General features: G+C 35.5%; 1 protein-coding gene across 10 annotated transcripts in view; it reads left to right on the forward strand.

Annotated features, from left to right (window-relative positions):
* The window catches only part of ANKRD28 (ankyrin repeat domain 28), a 149,671-nt gene that overhangs the window by 37,523 nt on the left and 92,734 nt on the right, over nt 1-19,414 (forward strand). For 4 of the 10 annotated variants that reach the window (XM_019725988.3, XM_074312813.2, XM_019725990.3 and 1 more), the window contains one exon: nt 18,045-18,128. The exons of 2 other annotated variants lie outside the window; for them this stretch is intronic. In XM_019725988.3, coding sequence (XP_019581547.1) covers nt 18,045-18,128 — 84 coding nt within the window. Of the gene's footprint in view, nt 1-15,404; nt 16,913-18,044; nt 18,129-19,414 lie in introns of those variants that run through there. 4 more of the 10 variants (XR_012489658.2, XM_019725986.3, XM_019725987.3 and 1 more) reach the window with 3 other exon arrangements.

Here is a 19,414-nt window from a genome sequence, read left to right on the forward strand (position 1 = left end):
AAAATGGCCCACTGAGCATTTAGAAGTTGCTTCTGAAGATTAGCACTGGAAACAAAGACTTGGAAGTATCACATAAGTAATGGCAAATATTATAGAAATAGATGAGATTGTCCAGGAAGAGATTGTAGACCAGGACGGAAAGAAAGTAAGCTGAAAGGAAAGCCAATATTTAAGTATAGGTAGTGGAAGCCAAGCCAAGCGAAAGGGGCCAAAAAGGAAGGTTTGGAAAAATAGGTGAAATTTTCATGGAAGTTTAGTAAAGATCGTTGGTATCCAGTATTGCAGAGTAGTTAAGAAAAATGAAGATTTTGCAATAGGTTATCATTGGTGACCTTAGAGCAATTTCAGTTGAGTGGTGAGCACGTAAGTCTGATTGCAGTAGGGTGAGACAAGTAGAAAATGGAGTGGTAGCATGTTAGAGAGGCAGAGAAGTTTTCTGTAGGCCAGGAGGAAGGAACAGAGACAGCTGTGAGGGGTAAATCAGCGTGACATAAGAAAGGAATCGGAATTGACAAAGTAAGGTCTGTAAGAAGATGGAATATTTTTGAATAAACTTTCTATATCCTCTGTGACTCCAAGCTTTTCCCATCAGACTGCAGTCATTGAAGTTCGGTAACTGGCATATAAAAAAGTGCTTCCTAAATGACTACTGAATGAATAAAAGATCAGAGGGAAGAAATTGAAAATACAAATATGTTTGGAGGTAAACCCCAAGGAAATTGAAGGAATTCATCTTTGTTGTCCTCTTCCTCTTTCAGGTAGAATGCCAAGAGGTAATGTCTCCCCAGCTTACTTACCTTAAAGCGTTGTTGTGAGGAACCAATGTGAGAATAGATGTGAAAACATTCTTAAACTAGGAAGTACACGTACAAATGGAAGGGTGTAATACTTTTCATTTCTGGCATCTTAATTTAGAAAGGGACTTCAAATCAGACGATAATTTGGTTTTCACAAACTCAGAAAACCATATGCTGCTTTAACAACTGCTAATTTAACTTCTGTTAGGTGTGTGGTGTGTGGGAAGAACCAGGCTTTGGAGACAGTTGGGCCTGGATTAGAATCCAGTTTTCTCTACTTAGCCATGTGATTTCCAGTGTTTGATCTGTCCAGCCCGGATTTTTATCTGTGAAATCGCAATTAAAAACCACTTTGCAGACGTGTTGTTGCACTGAGTACACAGAAAGTGCAGAGAACCATCATAGGAATTCAGGTTAGCCGCAGTGTTCTTCCCTGCCCCATGTGAGCAGCCAACCCTGTTCCGTATTCGGATAAAATAATGCTAGACAAAAATACTATCTTATATTCACCAGATTTTGTTGTCCTGCGTGTTATTATTCATTGATCTCTAGAACTCAAAATACCTTCAGCTTCATTGATATTTACGGTTTTTAGATCCACACTCACCCTGGCTGCTGTCTTTGAATGTGTTTTAATCTCAGTATTCTAGATGTGATTTGACTTGTGTCTAGTCATTAACCTTACTTTTCCTAGAGGAGAAAAATGAGATTAATAGGAAACATTTTTGACATAAAGCTTTGTTTTAATTGGTCAAAATTACAGTAATTTTACTGTTTCATATTCTAAAGTACACTACTCTCTTTTCTCCGTGGAATTTTTCAAATGATTGCCTTTACTCTGTTTTATTACTGACGTCTTTTTTTTCCCCCCCTTTTAAAAAAAAAGTGTCTGGCATCCTCAAAGTATTCTTCATTACTAGTGTGTTGTAATTAATTTATAGGTGAAAATTAAACTATTGAAATAAAATGCCGAGATTTCAGTTTTCTGTGTAGTAGGTAGCATACTGTTGGCTGTGTTTGAATGCCCACCTCTATCCTACATGCCTTGGAGAAATCCCTCCTAGTGTATAAACTAGTCGTGGTAATCCTGCTCTGCTTGCTAGTGATTTGTTTAGGAGGGGGCGTGTGAGCAAAGTCTGGTCACATGGCAGGGAAAGTCAGCGTAGGAAGCTTCTAGGAAAGTCTTCCTTGTACGTGAAAAGGAAGCTCCCCCTGTGCTGCACAGCAGTGTGTGTCTGATGTGATGCCTGGAAGGACAGCAGCTGGCTCGTGACTGCACGGAATTAGCCGAACGCCCATGCGGAGTCTGACAGACGGAAAAGCTGGAAGGAGCTCAGGTGTCCTGCGTTGAATAACTGCATCAGTCACCTTAGGGCCACCTTATTTCACTTCTTGTTATTTGTGATGATAAGTGTCTTTCTTGTTTAAGCCAGTTGAATGTAGCATACTATTTTATTTTAGCTTAGAATAGCCCTAATGTTAAAGAACAAACATGTTTGATAGTCTGTTGTGCAGAAAAGTAGACACTTTGTGGAAGCCCATTAAGATGTAACGATGAGCCTCATAATTTTAAGATCACGTTAGAATTATATTGGGGTCAAAAGTTTCATAGGTATTTTCCCAATATTGAATGTTCTGATTGTGAACAAAACAGACTAGAAAAATTCTGTAATACAATAACATAGTAGGTTTAACTACCCAGTTAGTGAAGAATTAGCTAATTATCAATTGTGACAGGGCCTCTTTTTTCCACGTAAGTTAAAAATTCACTACATCTAAAGGAATTGACATTGTTTTACTCTGAAGTAACATTAAGTTACAAGCCTGGCTTTTTGCAGGCTTATCAAGAGCATGAAAACCTATTTATGCAAACAAATTCCTTGCCTGAAACACTAAAAATACCCTTTCCTTCTTTCAACAATAGAAGCTGCTGTATACAATTTTAGATAGCACACTTTAATAAAGGGAACTGAAGAATACGAAAAATGTTCTAAACTATCTGAGTCACCACTTGGATTTAAAATAGTTGTGTTCAGTATTTTTGTCTCCACCCTTCTACGGTTTAGAAAGATGTGAATCATTTTCTTGAGTATTTCCCAAACGATAACTACTTTGAAATGGAATTGGCGTATTGCAGTCTCAGTTTGTGTGTGAAATGACTAGTGTATACTTCAGCTACTGATCTTACTGCACTTGTGGGAATTCCTTGAATGTCTCCTGTAATTATTGCTTACAAAGGTAAACATTGGGTAACCATAACAACTTATTTTTAAATTGAAAATTTTCACCCATCAGCTTTTAAAGTTAGAAAGTTGATATTATATTTACTACAGTGTCACCACATTGCAGAAACCAGAATGAATTGCAAATCACTTTTTTCAATCTTTTTAAAAGAGAGGCAGAAATTCAGTGTGTTTAAAATAAAAACATTATACTTTACTAATTTTAATACTGGACCTAAGTTGTCTTTGATACAGTTGCTGAAAGGTTGCTAATTATGTAAAAATAATAATGTAATTGTATTTCAGAATATGTTTATCCTGGGCCTGGTGGCACATAAGTGATATGCCAGAGATCCTGGTAGGTAACATAAATCCCAGCCAGATATTAGTAATAAGAGACAGATTAAATAGGATATTTGAAAGTATCACAGCTTAAAAAACTCTTAATTCAGTCTGACCTTTAGTCCAGTCTGAATGATGAATACTTTTGCTTAATTTCTAACTACTTTTTGAGGTAATCAAAAATTTGAAGAAAATGTGGGGTGGTTCGATGGCTCAGTTCAATAGAGCACGAGCTCTGAACCACAGGGTTGCTGGTTCGATTCCCACATGGGCCAGTGAGCTGTGCCCTCCACAACTAGACTGAAAGCAACGACTTGGAGCTGATGGGACCTGGAGAAACACACAGTTCCCCAGTATTCCCCAATTTAAAAAAAATTAAAATTGTAAAAAAAACATTTGAAGAAAATAATCTAACTTTAAAAATATTGCTTAAATACAGTATTACATACTTGATAAGAGAGTAGTCCCCCCCACCTCCATTTCCTTAGTTTGGGCACATTGGATATATTTTAGAAAACTATCTGTATTGTTACATTTGGCTTAACATTTTTTGCTTGCATACTTTTCAGAGGAAATAATTATTTCTCTCAAGACTCCAGTCTGAAACAGTCATTTGAATATGGATTTACATCTTAAGTTCTCATATGTAACTCTTGAACCTACACACTTCCTAAAAAGCCTATTCCATCTCCTGTGTTAACTGAAACTCAGAGAGAGAGAGAGAGAGAGAGAGAGAGAGAGAGAGAGAGAGTTGGGAGGATGCAGGGAGCAGTCAGCATTTTTCTAGTCCTCCATTATAGCTGTTAAAATTTTACTGGTCTCCCTACCTATAAAACCCTCCCTTCTTTGGAGGCGCACACCATTTGGCTAGGTGAGCCTTCTGTTTCTTGGTATTGTCTGTCAAATCTCAGTCCTCAGTTCTACATCTGGATCATAGTTGTCTCAGTTGTCTAGGTGATTACGTTTCTTTGTAGCTGACATTTTGAGCATCACAATTTATAATTTAACAGCCGCAACACCAGAGCCAATCTAACCACATAATCCAGTGACCACATCCTCCAACTTGTCTCATGTACTGAAGCGACCTTCACGTCTGTGTTTTTGGTATCCAGCCTAGACCCCACAACTCATTACTTTCAACTGCCAAATACTCCTACTCCTTTTTAACCTGATCCTTTCTCTTCCACTTACTTACCTAAGTCAATCCTTCCCCACTGTTTCTTAGGACAAAGATTCTTTCTTCATACCTCAAGTTAATTTTTCCTGCATCCATTTGATCTTCCTTCATCCACTATTCTTTTCAGTTCTTTCCAGTTATTGTTACCCCCTTTTTGGACAATGTAATGTCTTTCAATCCATGAACACAGGCTATCTTTCCATATATTAAGTCATTTTTAATTTCTCATATCTATGTTTTGTAATTTTCAATTTACAAGTCTTTTACTTTCTTAAGTTTATTGCTAAGTATTTTATGGTTTATGATGCTATTTTATGAGATTTTTTTTTCAGATAGTTCATTCTTAGTGTATAGAAACAATTGATTTTTGTTGATTTTTTTTTTTTATCCTGCACCTTTACTGAATTTATTAATTAGTTCTAACACCGTGTGGTGTGTGTGTGTGTGTGTGTGTGTATGTGTGTGTGTGTTTAGTCTTACGGGTTTTCTGCATAAGATCATGTCAGCTACAGAGAGAAATAGTTTTACTTCTTCCTTTCTGATTTGAATGCCATTTATTTCTTTTTCTTGTCTAATTGAGCTGACCAGGAATTCTAGTGCTATGTTAAAAAGTAGTGAGAACATACTTGCCATGTTCCTGATCTTAGAGGAAAAGCTTTCAGCCTTTCACGATTGAATTTGTGGACTTTTTATATATGGCCTGTATTATGTTACAGTTTCCTTCTATTTCTGGTGTGTTGCAAGTTTTTGTCATGAAAGAGTGTTAAACTATGTCAAATGTTTTGTCCATATCTACTGAGATGATCATGTGACTTTTTAAATCCTTTATTTTGTTAATGTCTTGTTGAATTTTGTATGGTGAATCATGATTGTATGCCGGGAATAAATCCCACTTGGTCATGGTGCATGAATGATCCTTTTAATGTGCCGTTGAATTTGGCTTGCTAGTATTTTGTTGAAGATTTTTGCCTCTATGTTCATTTTCTTGTAGTGTCTTTATCTGGCTTTGGATCAGGATAATGATGGCTTCATAAAGTTAGTTTGCAAGTGTTCCTTTCTCTTCAATTTTTTGGAAGAGTTTGAGAAGGATTGGCATTAATTCTTTAAATGTTTAGTAGAATTCACTAGTAAAGCCATCTGGTCCTGGGCTTTTCTTTGTTGGGAAGTTTTTGATAACTGATTCACTCTCCTTACTAGTTATAGGTCTGCTCAGATTTTCTATTCATGAGTCAGTCTTGGTAGGTTGCATCTTTCTAGGAATTGACCCATTTGTTCTAGGTTGCTCAATTTGTTGGGGTATAATTTTTCATAGTAGTCTTTTATGATCCTTTTTTCCCCTTTGGCATCATTTCTGATTTTATTTATTTGAGTTCTCTTTTTCTTAGTCTAGCTAAAGGTTTGTCCAAAAACCTTTATCTTTAAAAAAAAAAAAAAAAAGTACCCAACTTAGTTTTGATTTTTTTCCTATTCTCTAGTTAGGTTATTTCTGCTCTAATCTGTATTGTTTCCTTCCTTCTGCTAACTGGGCTTAGTTTGTTCTTTTTCTGATTCCTTGAATTATAAAGTTAGGTTATTTGAGATCTTCCTTTTGTAATGTAGGTGTTTATTACCATAAATTGCCCTTTTAGTATTGCTTTTTTGATATACCCTATAAGTTTTGGTATGTTGTATTTTCATTTTTGTCTCAAATTATTTTCTAGTTTCTCTCTTGATGTCTTCTTTGATCCTTTGGTTGTTCAAGCGTGCATTGTTTAATTTCCACATATTTACTAATTTTCTAGTATTTATTTTGCTGTGGATTACTAGCTTCATTCCAATGGGGTCAGAATAGATACTTGGTATGATTTCATTCTTCTTAAATTTGTTCGAATTTATTTTGTGACCTGAGATGTTATTTGTCCCAGAGATTGTTCTGTGTGTGCTTGAGAAGAATGTATATTCTACTGCTGTTTGGTGGAATGTTTTGTGTCTGTCTGTTAGGTTCATTTGGTGTACAGTGTTGTGGAAACTCACTGTTTCGTTGTTGATTTTTCTGTCCGGATGTTCTATTCATTATTGAAAGTGGGATATTGAAGTCAGCTAGTATTATTGTATTGCTGTCTATTTCTCCTTTCAATTCTGCCAGTGTTTACTTTATATATTTAGGTGCTGTAATGTTGGGTGCATATATGTATAATTGTTATAACTTCCTGATGCATTGACCCTTTTGTTATTGTATAATGTCCTTTTTTGTCTCTTGTGGCAGTTTTTGACTCACAGTCTGTTTTGTTTGATACAAGTTTAGCCACCCCTGCTCTCTTTATGTTGTTACTATTTGCATGGAATATCTTTTTACATCCCTTCACTTTCAGCCTAGGTGTGTCCTTAAATCTAAAATGAGTTTCTTGTAGACATCATATAGTTGGATCTTGTTTTTTTTTTTTTTTTGAAATCTGTTCAGCCACTCTGTGTCTTTTGGGTGCTTAATTTAATCTATTTACATTTCAGTAATTATTGATAAGGGAAGGAGTTACTATTGCCATTTTATTTTTTCTTTTAATCTTATAGTTCTTTTGTCTCGCTTTTCCTGTCTTTTTCTTTCATTGATTTTTGTATAGGTAAGCTTTGATTCCTTTTTCTTTTGTGTTTCTTCTATTGGTATTTGTTTGTGGTAACCATGGGGTTTTCATAAAGCATCTTACTACTAAAACCGTCTATTTTATGCTAATAACTTTAATAACTTTAATCCTGTTAAAAATTCACACTTTTACTTCTCTCCCCCCTACACGTCAGGTAATTCATGTATCTTCCTTTCATTTGGGTGGGTAAATGGAGCTTTACCTTATTCTTTTGTTTGGATCATGTTTCCTAATTTCTTCATTTTCCTTAACTTTTTGTGTTGGTATCTATACATTAGAAAAACAGCCACCTCACCCAGTCTTCGTGGACTGGCCTAACACAGGGGAAGGCCCTAACCAGTTAGCCTGGCCGTCGGTTCTGGGGCCCTCTCAAACCTTTGTATTAGTCCAGACCACCATTTTTGTTCTTAGCACATCCGAGGCATCGATAGTATGGTAAATCTCATCAGCACTCTGACACAGTGGAGACAGAAGCCAATTTCTCTGACAGTCCCTGGAAAAGTTAGAAATGTTGGACATATGCTCTAAGTGTTGCCCTCCCCAGGGAGAAAGAAGCTGGGGTCTGGGGTTTTGCCATTGCTTGTTCCGTGCTGAGCTGGGGGGGGGGGGGGGTTATGGCAAGTCCTTGCATGCTAGTCTAAACCACTGTCTTGTTCTCAGTGGCCCCCAGACATCTAGAGTGTGTCAGGCCTCCTCGTGCTCTGAGACAGGTGAGACAGAAGCCAGTGCTTTGGGCAGCCTGCAGAAAAGTTGGGCTATTGGATGTGTGATCTAGCTCTTTCTCTCCCTGGGGAAAAGCTGGGATCTGCTTGCTCTGCACTGAGTTGGGGCGGGGGTGCTACAGTGAGTGCCTGCATGTTGGACCAAACCGACTTCTTAGTCTCAGCCGCCTCCAGGTGTCTAGGGTCTGTTGAATCTTGTCGACACAATGACAGGCAAGACAGAAGCCAGTACTTCGTGTAGACCTCTACAACTGGAATACTAGACATATGGTCCAGTTCATTACTTGCCTCCTCAAGGAGAAGCTTGTTACTGGGGCTTGCTTGCCAATTGTATGGCGCTGTGCCATAGATAGGGATTCTAGCAGAAGGATGTGTCCGATTTTACTGCAGCCTTCAATGTGGCTGGTTTTACACACTCCAGTGGTGTAGAAGTCTCTTGGCTAGTTTCTAGATTTTTCACAAAGGGAATTGGTCTGTGTATTGTTGATGAATCAGTTTGTCCATGGGCTTGAAAATCAAGTTCTTCAGCCTTCAGCATGTTTATCTCAATCTTTACTTTTTTCCTTTAACGCTTTTTGGGCCAAATATTGCCCAAATTATTCTTTCCTCACAGCCAAACTTAATTGAAAAACCTAATCTATGGTCACTGCCACCACTTTTGGTACCTCCCTTTCAGGAATCAGAAAAGAGACATAAACTCATAAAGTGTTAGAACTAAAAACAACTTTAAAAATCAATCAGTTTTACTTTCTTCAACAGTAAAATGAAGAGACCTAAAGAAATGAAGTAATGTGCTGACAGATAGGTAGCCAACTTTTGTTAACTTCAACTTACGAAATTTCTGTGGAACCCTAACTTTTGTGAAGATGCCTCTGGATAATGAAGAAAATGGCCCTTGTGAATTTCATTTACTATATTTCATAAGAAAATATGTTGTTGCCTTCAAGCCAGAGTTAATATTGTGATACAGTTAGAGAGCTCTATATGTGTTTTGAGGTAAGAAGCCAAAGAAAAAAAGAGCGAGACCTAGTGAGCCATTCAAGTTATGACAGAAATATCCAAAAGTCAACTAAGCCATTAGCTTCTGATGTTATTTTACTGTAGAACAGTCTAACAGTTTATAATTGATATTATTGACTCTGAGCCACCCTAAAAATCTGAACTGTATTCTTTTTCGTAAGACAGTAGTGTGGGTAGCATATTTTAGGCTTCTAAGACAGTTCAACTGTTAAAATGTTAGTCTGTGCGTATGTCTAAGCCAGTGTTGTGCAGTATGCTAGTCACTAGCTAAGTAGGGCTAGCTAATGTCACTGAGGAAATGAAGTCTTAATTGTGGTTAATTTTAATTAATTTAAATTTTAAAATAATGAGCACCTGTATCTACATCCTCAACTAAATTTTATGAACTCATAAACTAAATTTTAAGAAATTTAAACAAAAGTAGACATAGTTATTGGAAAGCTTAAGTATGTTTGAAACGACTTGAGCACATGTATTTATGTCCTCAAAACTTTATATTGATTACAAGCTGAAATAAAAATATTTTGAATGTACAGTTGACTTTTGAACAATAGTGTGGGTCCATTTACATGCTATCTTCTTTTTTTCAGTAAGTATTCAGTCATCCCTCTGTATCCGTGGGTTTTGCATCCATGGATTTAACCAACCATGGATAAAAAAGTTTTTTTTGATCTGCAGTTGGGAATCTGGATGCAGAGAGCTGACTGTATCCATTGTTCTGTGTCATTTTGTATAAGGGACTTGAACATCGAACTTTTGGTATCCACAGGGAGTCCTGGAACAACCCCCTACAGATACTGAGGGACAACTGAAGTTTCTGGGGAGTCAAAGTTATACTCGGCTTTTGAACTATGTGCACGGGGTCGGTACACTTAACCCCGCATTGTTCAAGGGCCAGCTATATTTGATTACATAAAATATTGTTATAGTTAATTATACCTTTTAAAAATGTTGCAGGGGTGGCCAATTAGCTCAGTTGGTTAGAGCGTGGTGCTCTTAACAACAAGATTGCCAGTTCGATCCTCACATGGGCCATTGTGAGCTGCACCCTCCACAACTAGATTGAAACAACTACTTGACTTGGAGCTGATGGGTCTTGGAAAAACACACTTAAAAAGAAAAAAGTTTTACCATTTTAAAATGTATTTACTAGAAAATTTAAAATTATATATGTGGCTCATGTTATACTTCTGTTAGATGGCACTTGCTTACCCTTGGGTAGTTAAACGATTATTCTTGTATTATAAATAGTTTTAGTGTTTCAACCTTTTCTCCGAAATATGATCATCAAGAATAAGTTTTGATATTTTCTAGCTAGTAGACCATTCGTTTCTTTGAGAAACCACCCTTTTGATAAATTAAAAGAGGAAAAAATAGCAACAATGAAGTTTATGGATAGCTTTATAAAAGCCTTTTCTTTTTAGAGGATCGACAGTTAGAAGGTATCTTTATATACCAATAACAATTAATAAATTTATATGCTACACTCTTACAATGACTGACTTAGTGGCAAGTATAATCCAGTTGACCCTTGAGCAATACGGGTTTGAACTGCACGGGTCCACTTATATGCAGATTTTTTTCAGTAAAGACAGTTGGTCTTTGTTTGCTCCAGCCACATGGACCTTCCTTTAGTTTCTTCCCCTCCAATTTTATTTTCCTTCTACAGTTTATCAGAGTTTGCAGTTATATATTTGTGTGTAAGCTCCATTAGAACGAGGATTGACTATTCATAATTTTTGTTTCCTCTGCCTATCAGAAAGCCTGGCACAATAGTAGATGATGAGTAAATACAGATAAATGGATGAGTCGTTGACTGATTAGATGTTACTGAGCTTCCACTTCCCAGATATAAGTTGGATAATAGTAACCACCAATGGTAATTGAGAATTTAGTGAGAGTATTTGTTATGTTTGTTTACTTTTCCTCTGCTGATTTTCCTTTGCTTACCCTGGATAATATAGTGGCTTGTACTTCAAGCTGTTTTCTGATCAGCTACTGTTTCTGTTACAATTTGTTGCAGCTAGTGTGTTAATTCATTTTATTTATTGAAAACTTCAGTAGCTATACTGTGCTAGATTGAATATGGATGGTGGAAAAACAGGGCTGGCAGGTTACATGCCCGTTGATGATTAAAGAAAAGTAAGATTATCACTGAAGAGTTAGGTTCAGCTCCAAGTAAAAGAGACTCAAAATCCCATTGATTAAACAAGGCAGAGCTATTTCTCTCTGACATAAAAGTCAGGACGTAGGCAGTCCAGGGCTTTTATGGCTGTTCTGTCCCACAAAGTCTTCAGGGACTTAGATCCTCTCTAGCCTACTGTTCCAGGAAACAGGGTGGATATGCCATTTGTCCTTTTAAGATGTTTTCTGGAAGCCACACAACACCTCTACTTAAAATGCTGGTGAGAACTTTGTCATGTGACTCCTAGCTACAAGGGAGGCTGAGAAGTGTAGTCTTTGTTCCGTGAGGCTCTGTACTTACTAAAAACTGAAGTTCTAGTTGAGTGGAAGATGGGAAGAATGGATACCGAATATAGGTCTTTGTGAAGAACACATCAGATTAATAATATGTAATACTAATATGTGTTAACTATATGCATCACATAATGGAAGGGTTAACAATTTATTATTTATTGCCATTGCAGCGTACCAATTAGCATGTTAAACCACTTGAGATCTTCAGATAATACTTACTGTCAGCCATTTTGGAAATATGATTGAGTATATTTAAATGGCCTAGTTTATAAATATATTACATGCAGAGAATTAAATCTGATCTGTTAAAGAATTTGAATTAATCATTTTTTAAATATACAGTTAACCCTTGAGCAACATGGGGGTGGGGCACCAACCTTCTCTCTCCCCTGTACAGTTGAAAATCTGCGTATAACTTTTGACTCCCCCAAAACTAATAGCCTGTTGACTGGAAACCTTACTGATAATATAAACAGTCAACACATGCTTTATATGTTACATGTATTATATATTGTATTGTTACAATAAAGTAAGCTAGAGAAAGAAAAGATTACGAAAATCCTAAGGAAGAGAATGTACATTTACAGTATTTATTTAAAAAAGCCCACGTATAAGTGGGCCTATGCAGTTGAAACCCGTGTTGCTCAAGAGTCAACTGTGTTAAGTGATGTTTTTACAGTGGCCATGTGTTCACAAGGAGGTGGGACCGCTATCGTAGAAAGTAGCTATTTCTTAATCCCACCCCATTTTCTTTTAAATTTGTTCATAAGACTTGAAAAACAGTCTTATGGACAGATGAGGTATAGCTCAAGAAGATTGTTTAGGATTCTTGAACTATGAGAAATTATTCTGAAACATGGTTTGAACGCGTTCTTTACCATCTTCCACCACAAACTTTTTGTCTTTTAATACTCAGAGACTAGCTTAGCACAGAATAGTCACTTAATATATCCTGAGTAAAATGTATTATTCTATGATAATCAATATGGATTCACAGATTTGTAAGAAATAAGTTGAGCTTTGGGTTGAATCTCTATGCAGAAAGGAAAAATCATTTGTGTCAAAAAAAAAAGAAATTCTGGTGTAACAAAATTAGGAACCTAAAAATAATCTTTCAGCATATTAAATTTTTATCAATAAAATGAAGGTTTAAATGAGCTTTACCATTACGTGGTTCTGTGAAGAGTAGGAGTAAGCTTTTCATAGGATACATTTTAGCATAAAGAATAGAAGGATTATGAAGTTGTCAGGATTGAAATTGTTGGCTTACCAAAAACACTTACTCTGATTTGGCCTAAAAAGTAAGTGCCTCAAGAAAAAAACCACATTCCCTTGCCATTGTTCAACTGAAAAAAAAGAAAAAAACGAATGTTGAACTTGTTTTCGCAATCTGTCAATAATTTTTTATTGTAAGTAGTTTCTCCATTTCTAACTTCTTAAATACTTATTTACCTGTCTCCTTTTCCTTTAAGATGTGAGTTCCTTGACGTTAGGGGCCTGTCTTATTTAGTAGAAGATATAAAATAGTGCCGTATGGTGTTAACTTAAATAACAAAAAATATGGAAATATTTATTGGTATTTTTCATCTACCTTTGGTTATATAGTGTATCATGGGCCAGTACTTTCTACTCTTTCTCTTTGCTTAGACTATGAAGTACAGTGAATCTAGAAAAATGGAAATAACCTGTACTACTTCTTGCCTAAGTTTCCTGCTCCTCCTGCCCAATAATAGGGAGTAAATTCATGTCTGGTTACTGGAGTGTTAGCTTCTAACAGTCTCTCCAGAAGCCTGAAAAGGGTGGGGATTTAGCGACTGAATGGGGTCTCCAGCCCTCAGTTTGAATCACCTCACCAGCAGGAGCTCTGTACATGGCCCTTTATTTATTCACTGGTTTCACTAAGGATATCATTCAACTACCCTAAATATCCACAATAATACTGCTATACGCATTTTATTTAAACTTTACTGTGAATATAGCATTATAAAGTAGATTCTGTTAACGTCCTTTAATAATGTTGAAATGATTCCCAGAGAGGTTAAGTAACCTGTGGGAACCTGGATTACAATACATGCAGTTTAGCTACAAAGCTTACATTCCCAATCACTGTACTATTACAGTATTTCTTGTAGATAAAAATCTCAGGAGATTATTATTTTATAAGTATGGAGAAATTTAGGCTCAGGGAATTTAAGTAGCTTACCCAAGGACACAGCTAATGTATAATGGAATCAGAATTTGATCTCCATGTACCTAGGCTAACTCCTGAGCTCTTAATTTTTGCTGTCATCCTATATCACTGTTTTATATCCTGTCAACTGCTACATTTAAGTTGCTCACCTGCTGGAGGTACAAAACTCATTTGCTTGCACCTTAATGCCTCCCATGTTTTCTAATTAAAGTGTTTGTGTTACATATATGTATAAATCCTCTATTGTGTTTTATAATTTTACCACTTTATTCCAGAGTCTTATGACATAATAGAATTCATCTATTGAAATTATTTACAGATGGAAGAAAGTGGAAGGAAACAAAATGTATATAACAGCCCCTGCCTTCAAAGAGCTTTTTTCTGGTTGGGAAAGACCTAAGTATGGTTCTTAAATTCTGGCATTCTTATCCATATCATTCTAGGGTTTTTTTCTCTTTATGTTTTGATAAGTGGCTTTAATGCGAGAGTTAACACCAGCCCTGAAATACTCCTTTAAAAATAGCTTATTTGGGACTATTATTGCAATAAATAGTATATTTCTTTGTTACTCAAACTTTTCACAATCATAGGTTACCTGTTTTTTAAGATCACTTTTACAGTCTGGAATTACAGGTTGCAAAGATCTTGTGTGTATATGCATTCTCTATTAAGTGGAAGCAGAATAGATTAGAAAGAGCATGTGTTTGAAATTAGGCACTTTACAAATTTGCATGACTTCGGATAAAATACTTAATTCTGAGTGTGTTTTCCTCTATAATATGGGAATGTAGTAAGGTTATTGTATTAAATGAGAAAGTACACCACCTAACACATCATAAATGTTCAAAATAACTATTTTGTTTATTAATAAAAATTCTAGTTGATAGAAGAAAGAACAGAGATTGAAGGGGAACCATGGTATTTTCTTTGTAATTTTGCTCTTGGGAAATATCCCCATCGTTGAGTAAACAGAGAAAGCGGGGGAAGCCAACTATAAAGTGGTAGTTTTTGACACTTATTTGTAACTTTAGGAATATTAATTTTATAGGGGAGGGAGATTCTTTGCTTTCTTTGTGTTACCCTGTGCCTTTTTGATATAGATAATTCAGTACCAGGAACTTTGCACAATAGTTTTATGTAGTTATTTAATAGATTATTAAGGCTTTATTCCATTTCCAGATGGGAAGATAGAATTATTTAATTTCTTCAGTGAAAATTCAGATGATCCATAGAATAAATTTTAGAGTTAAGATTTCGACATTATAAAATTTTTATTTTTTCCTTTAAAACATATGACTTGATTGATTACATTCAACTTAGAAATTGTTAGTAAATCTTAAATTTCTTTTGTTTAAACTTCTTTGCATCCTTGAAAATAACATACATCTGGTAGATTTTAAATGGTCTTGGTAAAAAAAATAAGACTAAAACCTTAGGTTCATGGTTTTTATATTATCATAAAATATTTCTCCTTCCTCTCTAATTCTCTTACGTGAACTCATTGCAGACATTCTTAATGCAGCTATCATTATAGGGTTAAACATTTGCCATATTCTAACATACAAAAGCAGTTAAGTTGTTTGGCATTGTTTACTTGCTAAAACCAGTGTTAGTCAGCAGAGGCGGTACACCAGATTTCCTTGTGGCTTTTAGTGGAAAATGTTAAAAGCACACTCATTTTTCAGTTACAGAATTTTTCAGTTTGTTCTGGCTTAGTCACAGAACTGGCATGAACCTTCTAATTGTGAAGGCAGTCCAAATGTACTATTTTTTTCTCCTGCTAGAGGAAGTTACATCCCCAGCAGTAGCTCAGATCTCTGGTAAGTGTAACATGTGAGCATTACTAGGCATTTCATCCTGCGGTTCTGCAGTCTTTGCTGTTCAGGCTGTCCCTCAGTTGGAATGCTTCTGTGGGGCCGATCCTTAGGTTCTATAGATATTTTCTAAGGACGTACTCATTTGGAGGAGTCAGTGGCGTTTTGCAAGATCATCTGAGGAACAAGAAAACATCTGAAATCTACTGAAAAGGATAACTGTAGCGGTTTTCACAGTGGAAGGAAACTGTATTGGCACAGAAGCAGATGATTGAATAAAGTAGTTGGTTGGCTCAAAGAAGATGCACAGTCTGCTGTTTTTTTCTCTGAATGAAGACTATTTAATGGAAGCTGTATTCATGTGGAGATCAAAGGAAACACTGGAATGATAAACTACGGGGGGTTTTTTCTCTCTCTTTTTAAATGAAAAGCCTGAAGCAGTAATTCGAGCTCAAATGCCTTCTAATTCCTTCGCGGCCTGCCCGTTCTATTAGGATTCCCCGCTCACACCGTTTCTGCCTGGTGCCTGTGCCCTTTTGCTGGAGCAGCCACGGACAACTGCCTGATGGAGAAAGAATGAATGTTCTGCCTTCTGCTATTGATAGGAATAAAGCTATCTGTGTTCCTTCTATTATGTGGGATACCTGGATTAATCAAGCTATATTCTAGTACCAAGAGTCCTATTGTCTCTTGGGGTCTGACTCATCGCATGTAAATGTACTGCAGCTTGGCTATTAATGCAGACTGTTGTTTTTTTTCTTTCCCAAACACAGAAAGAATTGTCAGCCTTTGAGCTGCATTTTAAGAATTTGTGCTGAGCTCTAGATATATTTTTTTTCTGCATTAAACTAGTGAAGCTGAAGAAATGAAGACAAATTAGAAGTGGAAACAGAATAGTGAGATTTTGTTTTTTATTTACAATCATAAGCAAGCCAGCTACCGGTAACTATATGACCTTGCAGGCAAGAGTGGGGTATAGCTGTAATTATCTCTGTCACAGCAGTTGTTTCTCATTTCATTCTGCATTGTGTGGTGTTGTCACCCAAAACAATGATCTTTTTATGCAATTTCTGTGAGACACAGAGCAATATTACTATTTTGGTAGGGGAAAAATATTTTTAAATGAGCTTGTACTGGACTCAGTTGTAGTTATTGACATGTTGATGTGAAATTTAAGTATTGCAATAACCCAACAGAAAATAACAGAATTTTGTTGTTTTTAAGAAGTTGTAAGTTCTGTAGTCATAATTTTAAACTTCAGTTTTTCCGGTCATACTTACTAACTTTAAAAAACCAGCTGTGCTGTTCAGAGAATGATTCTAAGTGTTGTACAGAAGAGGAGGAAAAACTACTTGTGCTCTTGCAACTGTGACTTTTATCACAGAGCTTGGAATTTAGTATTTTAAAAGAGCGAATGAGTCGAGTGTGTATTGTTGTTTTGGAGGAGGTAGAAGATGAATCTCCTGAATTCATTTCTAAATTGCCACAGGAAAATAAATCCCTACATTCTCCATCTTCTGGAAGTGTATTGGTAAGATAAGAGAGTTTATATGTTTACTGTATTCTACTGAACTAGTAGGGCAAATTTTATTTTTTAAAAATAAATATAAATTAATTTCTACTAGTTTCATTGAAAACCCAAATTAAAACAATATAGACGTATAAATATGCAATATTACTTGTGTGTAAAATTCACATCTCTGATTTTTACTTTTTCAGATGTTTAGACAAATTTTCAGACTTTACTTGCTATTTCTTAATATCTTAAGACTTAAAAAAATAATCTGAGAACAGTAGTTACGGCAACCATGTTTCTGTTTTCATTTTATGGTTTTAAAAACTGAGGTAATAATAAGAATGAGGAACTCCGTTTTAGGAACCGTTGACTACTGCCAAGGCACAGCCTTTTCTGTAATGAATTTTATGTGTTTACATGCAAGACTTTCAGAGGAAAAAGAATCAGACTTTATTCTTAATCTTATTTTTAGTGCTGTTGTCCATTGGCTTCTTGTTTGACTAGTATAATATGATACCTTATCAGAGAGGCTCTGTCGTTAATTAAGAAGTTGCTATATTTAGACATGCACGTGTTTGCCTCTCAATGTTATTCAGGTATGCAGTATTTCTTGGTCTTTGAATAGTGGTGATTTTCATCAATTGCCAGCTTTTCTTTCTTTGGATTTAGATCTTTATACATGTAATGCTAACCTTTGCAAGTTATTTTGATGTCCCAAACAGAAATTCTCAAAGAAGCCTTCTCTGTTGGACCTCAGCATTCACTGGGAACTGCTTATTGGACAAGTTGCTTCCCACAAGTAGATGATGTTGAGATGTCACACTTGTATTCGGCAGAAACTTTCTTTTTACCGTATATATAAACAAAAGGCTTGCACTCATAAAAAACATAATAAAAATCTGTGTTTATTATACCACCTAATTTTTGTCATACTGAGCTGACTTTTTTTAATTAGGCCTCATTCTTTCCAAGGAGGAATCCTGTATTTTCATCTGATTTGACTTCGTGAAACTTTTGATCAGTATCAAAAAAACAAATATTTGTTGCTATAGGGAAGGAAAATTTTAGATTTAGAAGTTGTGTGGAAATATCTTTAGAATCATCCATGTGCTGTGATTAATGTTTGTATTACTCTCTTATATTTTAGCCATCACTGGTGCAAGCTATATTTAATGGAGATCCTGATGAAGTTCGAGCACTAATATTTAAGAAAGAAGATGTTAACTTTCAGGTAACACAATTAATTCACTGATACCAGCCTTTAAGCCTACTTTTAAAAACTCTTTCCTAGAGTTAAGAGTTTTGTTTAAAAGACATAACAATTCTGTAACAGTTTTTTTTTTTTTTTTTTTTTTAAGTGAGATTAGAAGGGTCTTGAGGCAAAAAAGGAAGGGACAGGACATATATTCAAGAGAACAAGGAGTCAGAGAGGGTCCTTTTTCCCCCCTGGCTTGTTACTTTGAAATAATTCACAGAAAAGTTGAAAAAATACTTTGAATACCCATATACTCTCCACTTAGATATAGCATTGATGACATTTTGCCACATTTGCTTTCTCATATTTACACAGATTTTATATATTTTTTCTTTTTCTTCTGCTGAATCCCATTTGAAAGTAAGTTGCAGATATCTTGACAACTCACTGTTAGTTACTTGTGTGCATTTCAGATGAGGGTTCTTTTTTGTGAATTCAAAATAAAAGACATTTCTATTAAGTTTATAACATATCTAAACTTGATTATGAGATCATATTTGCCTACTGTAAATAATCCTGGTGAACATTATACAGAATGAGTTCATCTGTTTCAATCTCTAGGCAAAGAAAGACATATTGTTTGAAAAGTCTCTAAATTTAAGGGTATAGTGGATTTAACATTCAGGACTAACATGAGGGACAATTTTAGAAAGAATGGATATGTGGATAATTTCCTCTCTCTTTCTGTATTTTCCAGTGGCCAATAGTTTATTTAATTTACTAAATTGAGACTGAAAATATGTAATTTACTATAATTTCAAATTCATTAATGTATATATTTTAGAAACAAATGTTTTCAGTACATTTTTCATAATTTAGTCCTCTGAATTATGGAGGTTGGAGGAGGCCATGATTCATAAAGTCACTATAGCAACACTAAAACAGATGACCTGGAAATGATTGGTAATTCTAAGAAAGCCCAACCCTGAAAGCTCATCTCGAACTCTCATCTTTCCACCGTTCTTTCATATAGTATCACTGTGACTAATAAATGTTAGGTAGATACAAAGCATTTATCTTAGTTTTTAAAGTTGGATTATTCAGATAGATTTGAATCTTTGGCTAAAATATTCATTCTAACATCGGGTAGTGATCAAAAAGCTATCACTACATTTTTTTCTTAAACCTTCCTATGTATGTTGCCTTTAAGTTTATATTTATTGGAAACATGCATCTAAGTCAGGATTTATTGTTTTAGGTTAAGTGAAGTTCATGGTCACTTTATCTAATTGGGTTGTTCTGGAGAGTCTACTTTTAGGACA

Source organism: Rhinolophus sinicus, chromosome 5, assembly GCF_057876585.1.
Source record: "Rhinolophus sinicus isolate RSI-liver-muscle chromosome 5, RSI-T2T, whole genome shotgun sequence".
NCBI classification, from domain to species: domain Eukaryota; kingdom Metazoa; phylum Chordata; class Mammalia; order Chiroptera; family Rhinolophidae; genus Rhinolophus; species Rhinolophus sinicus.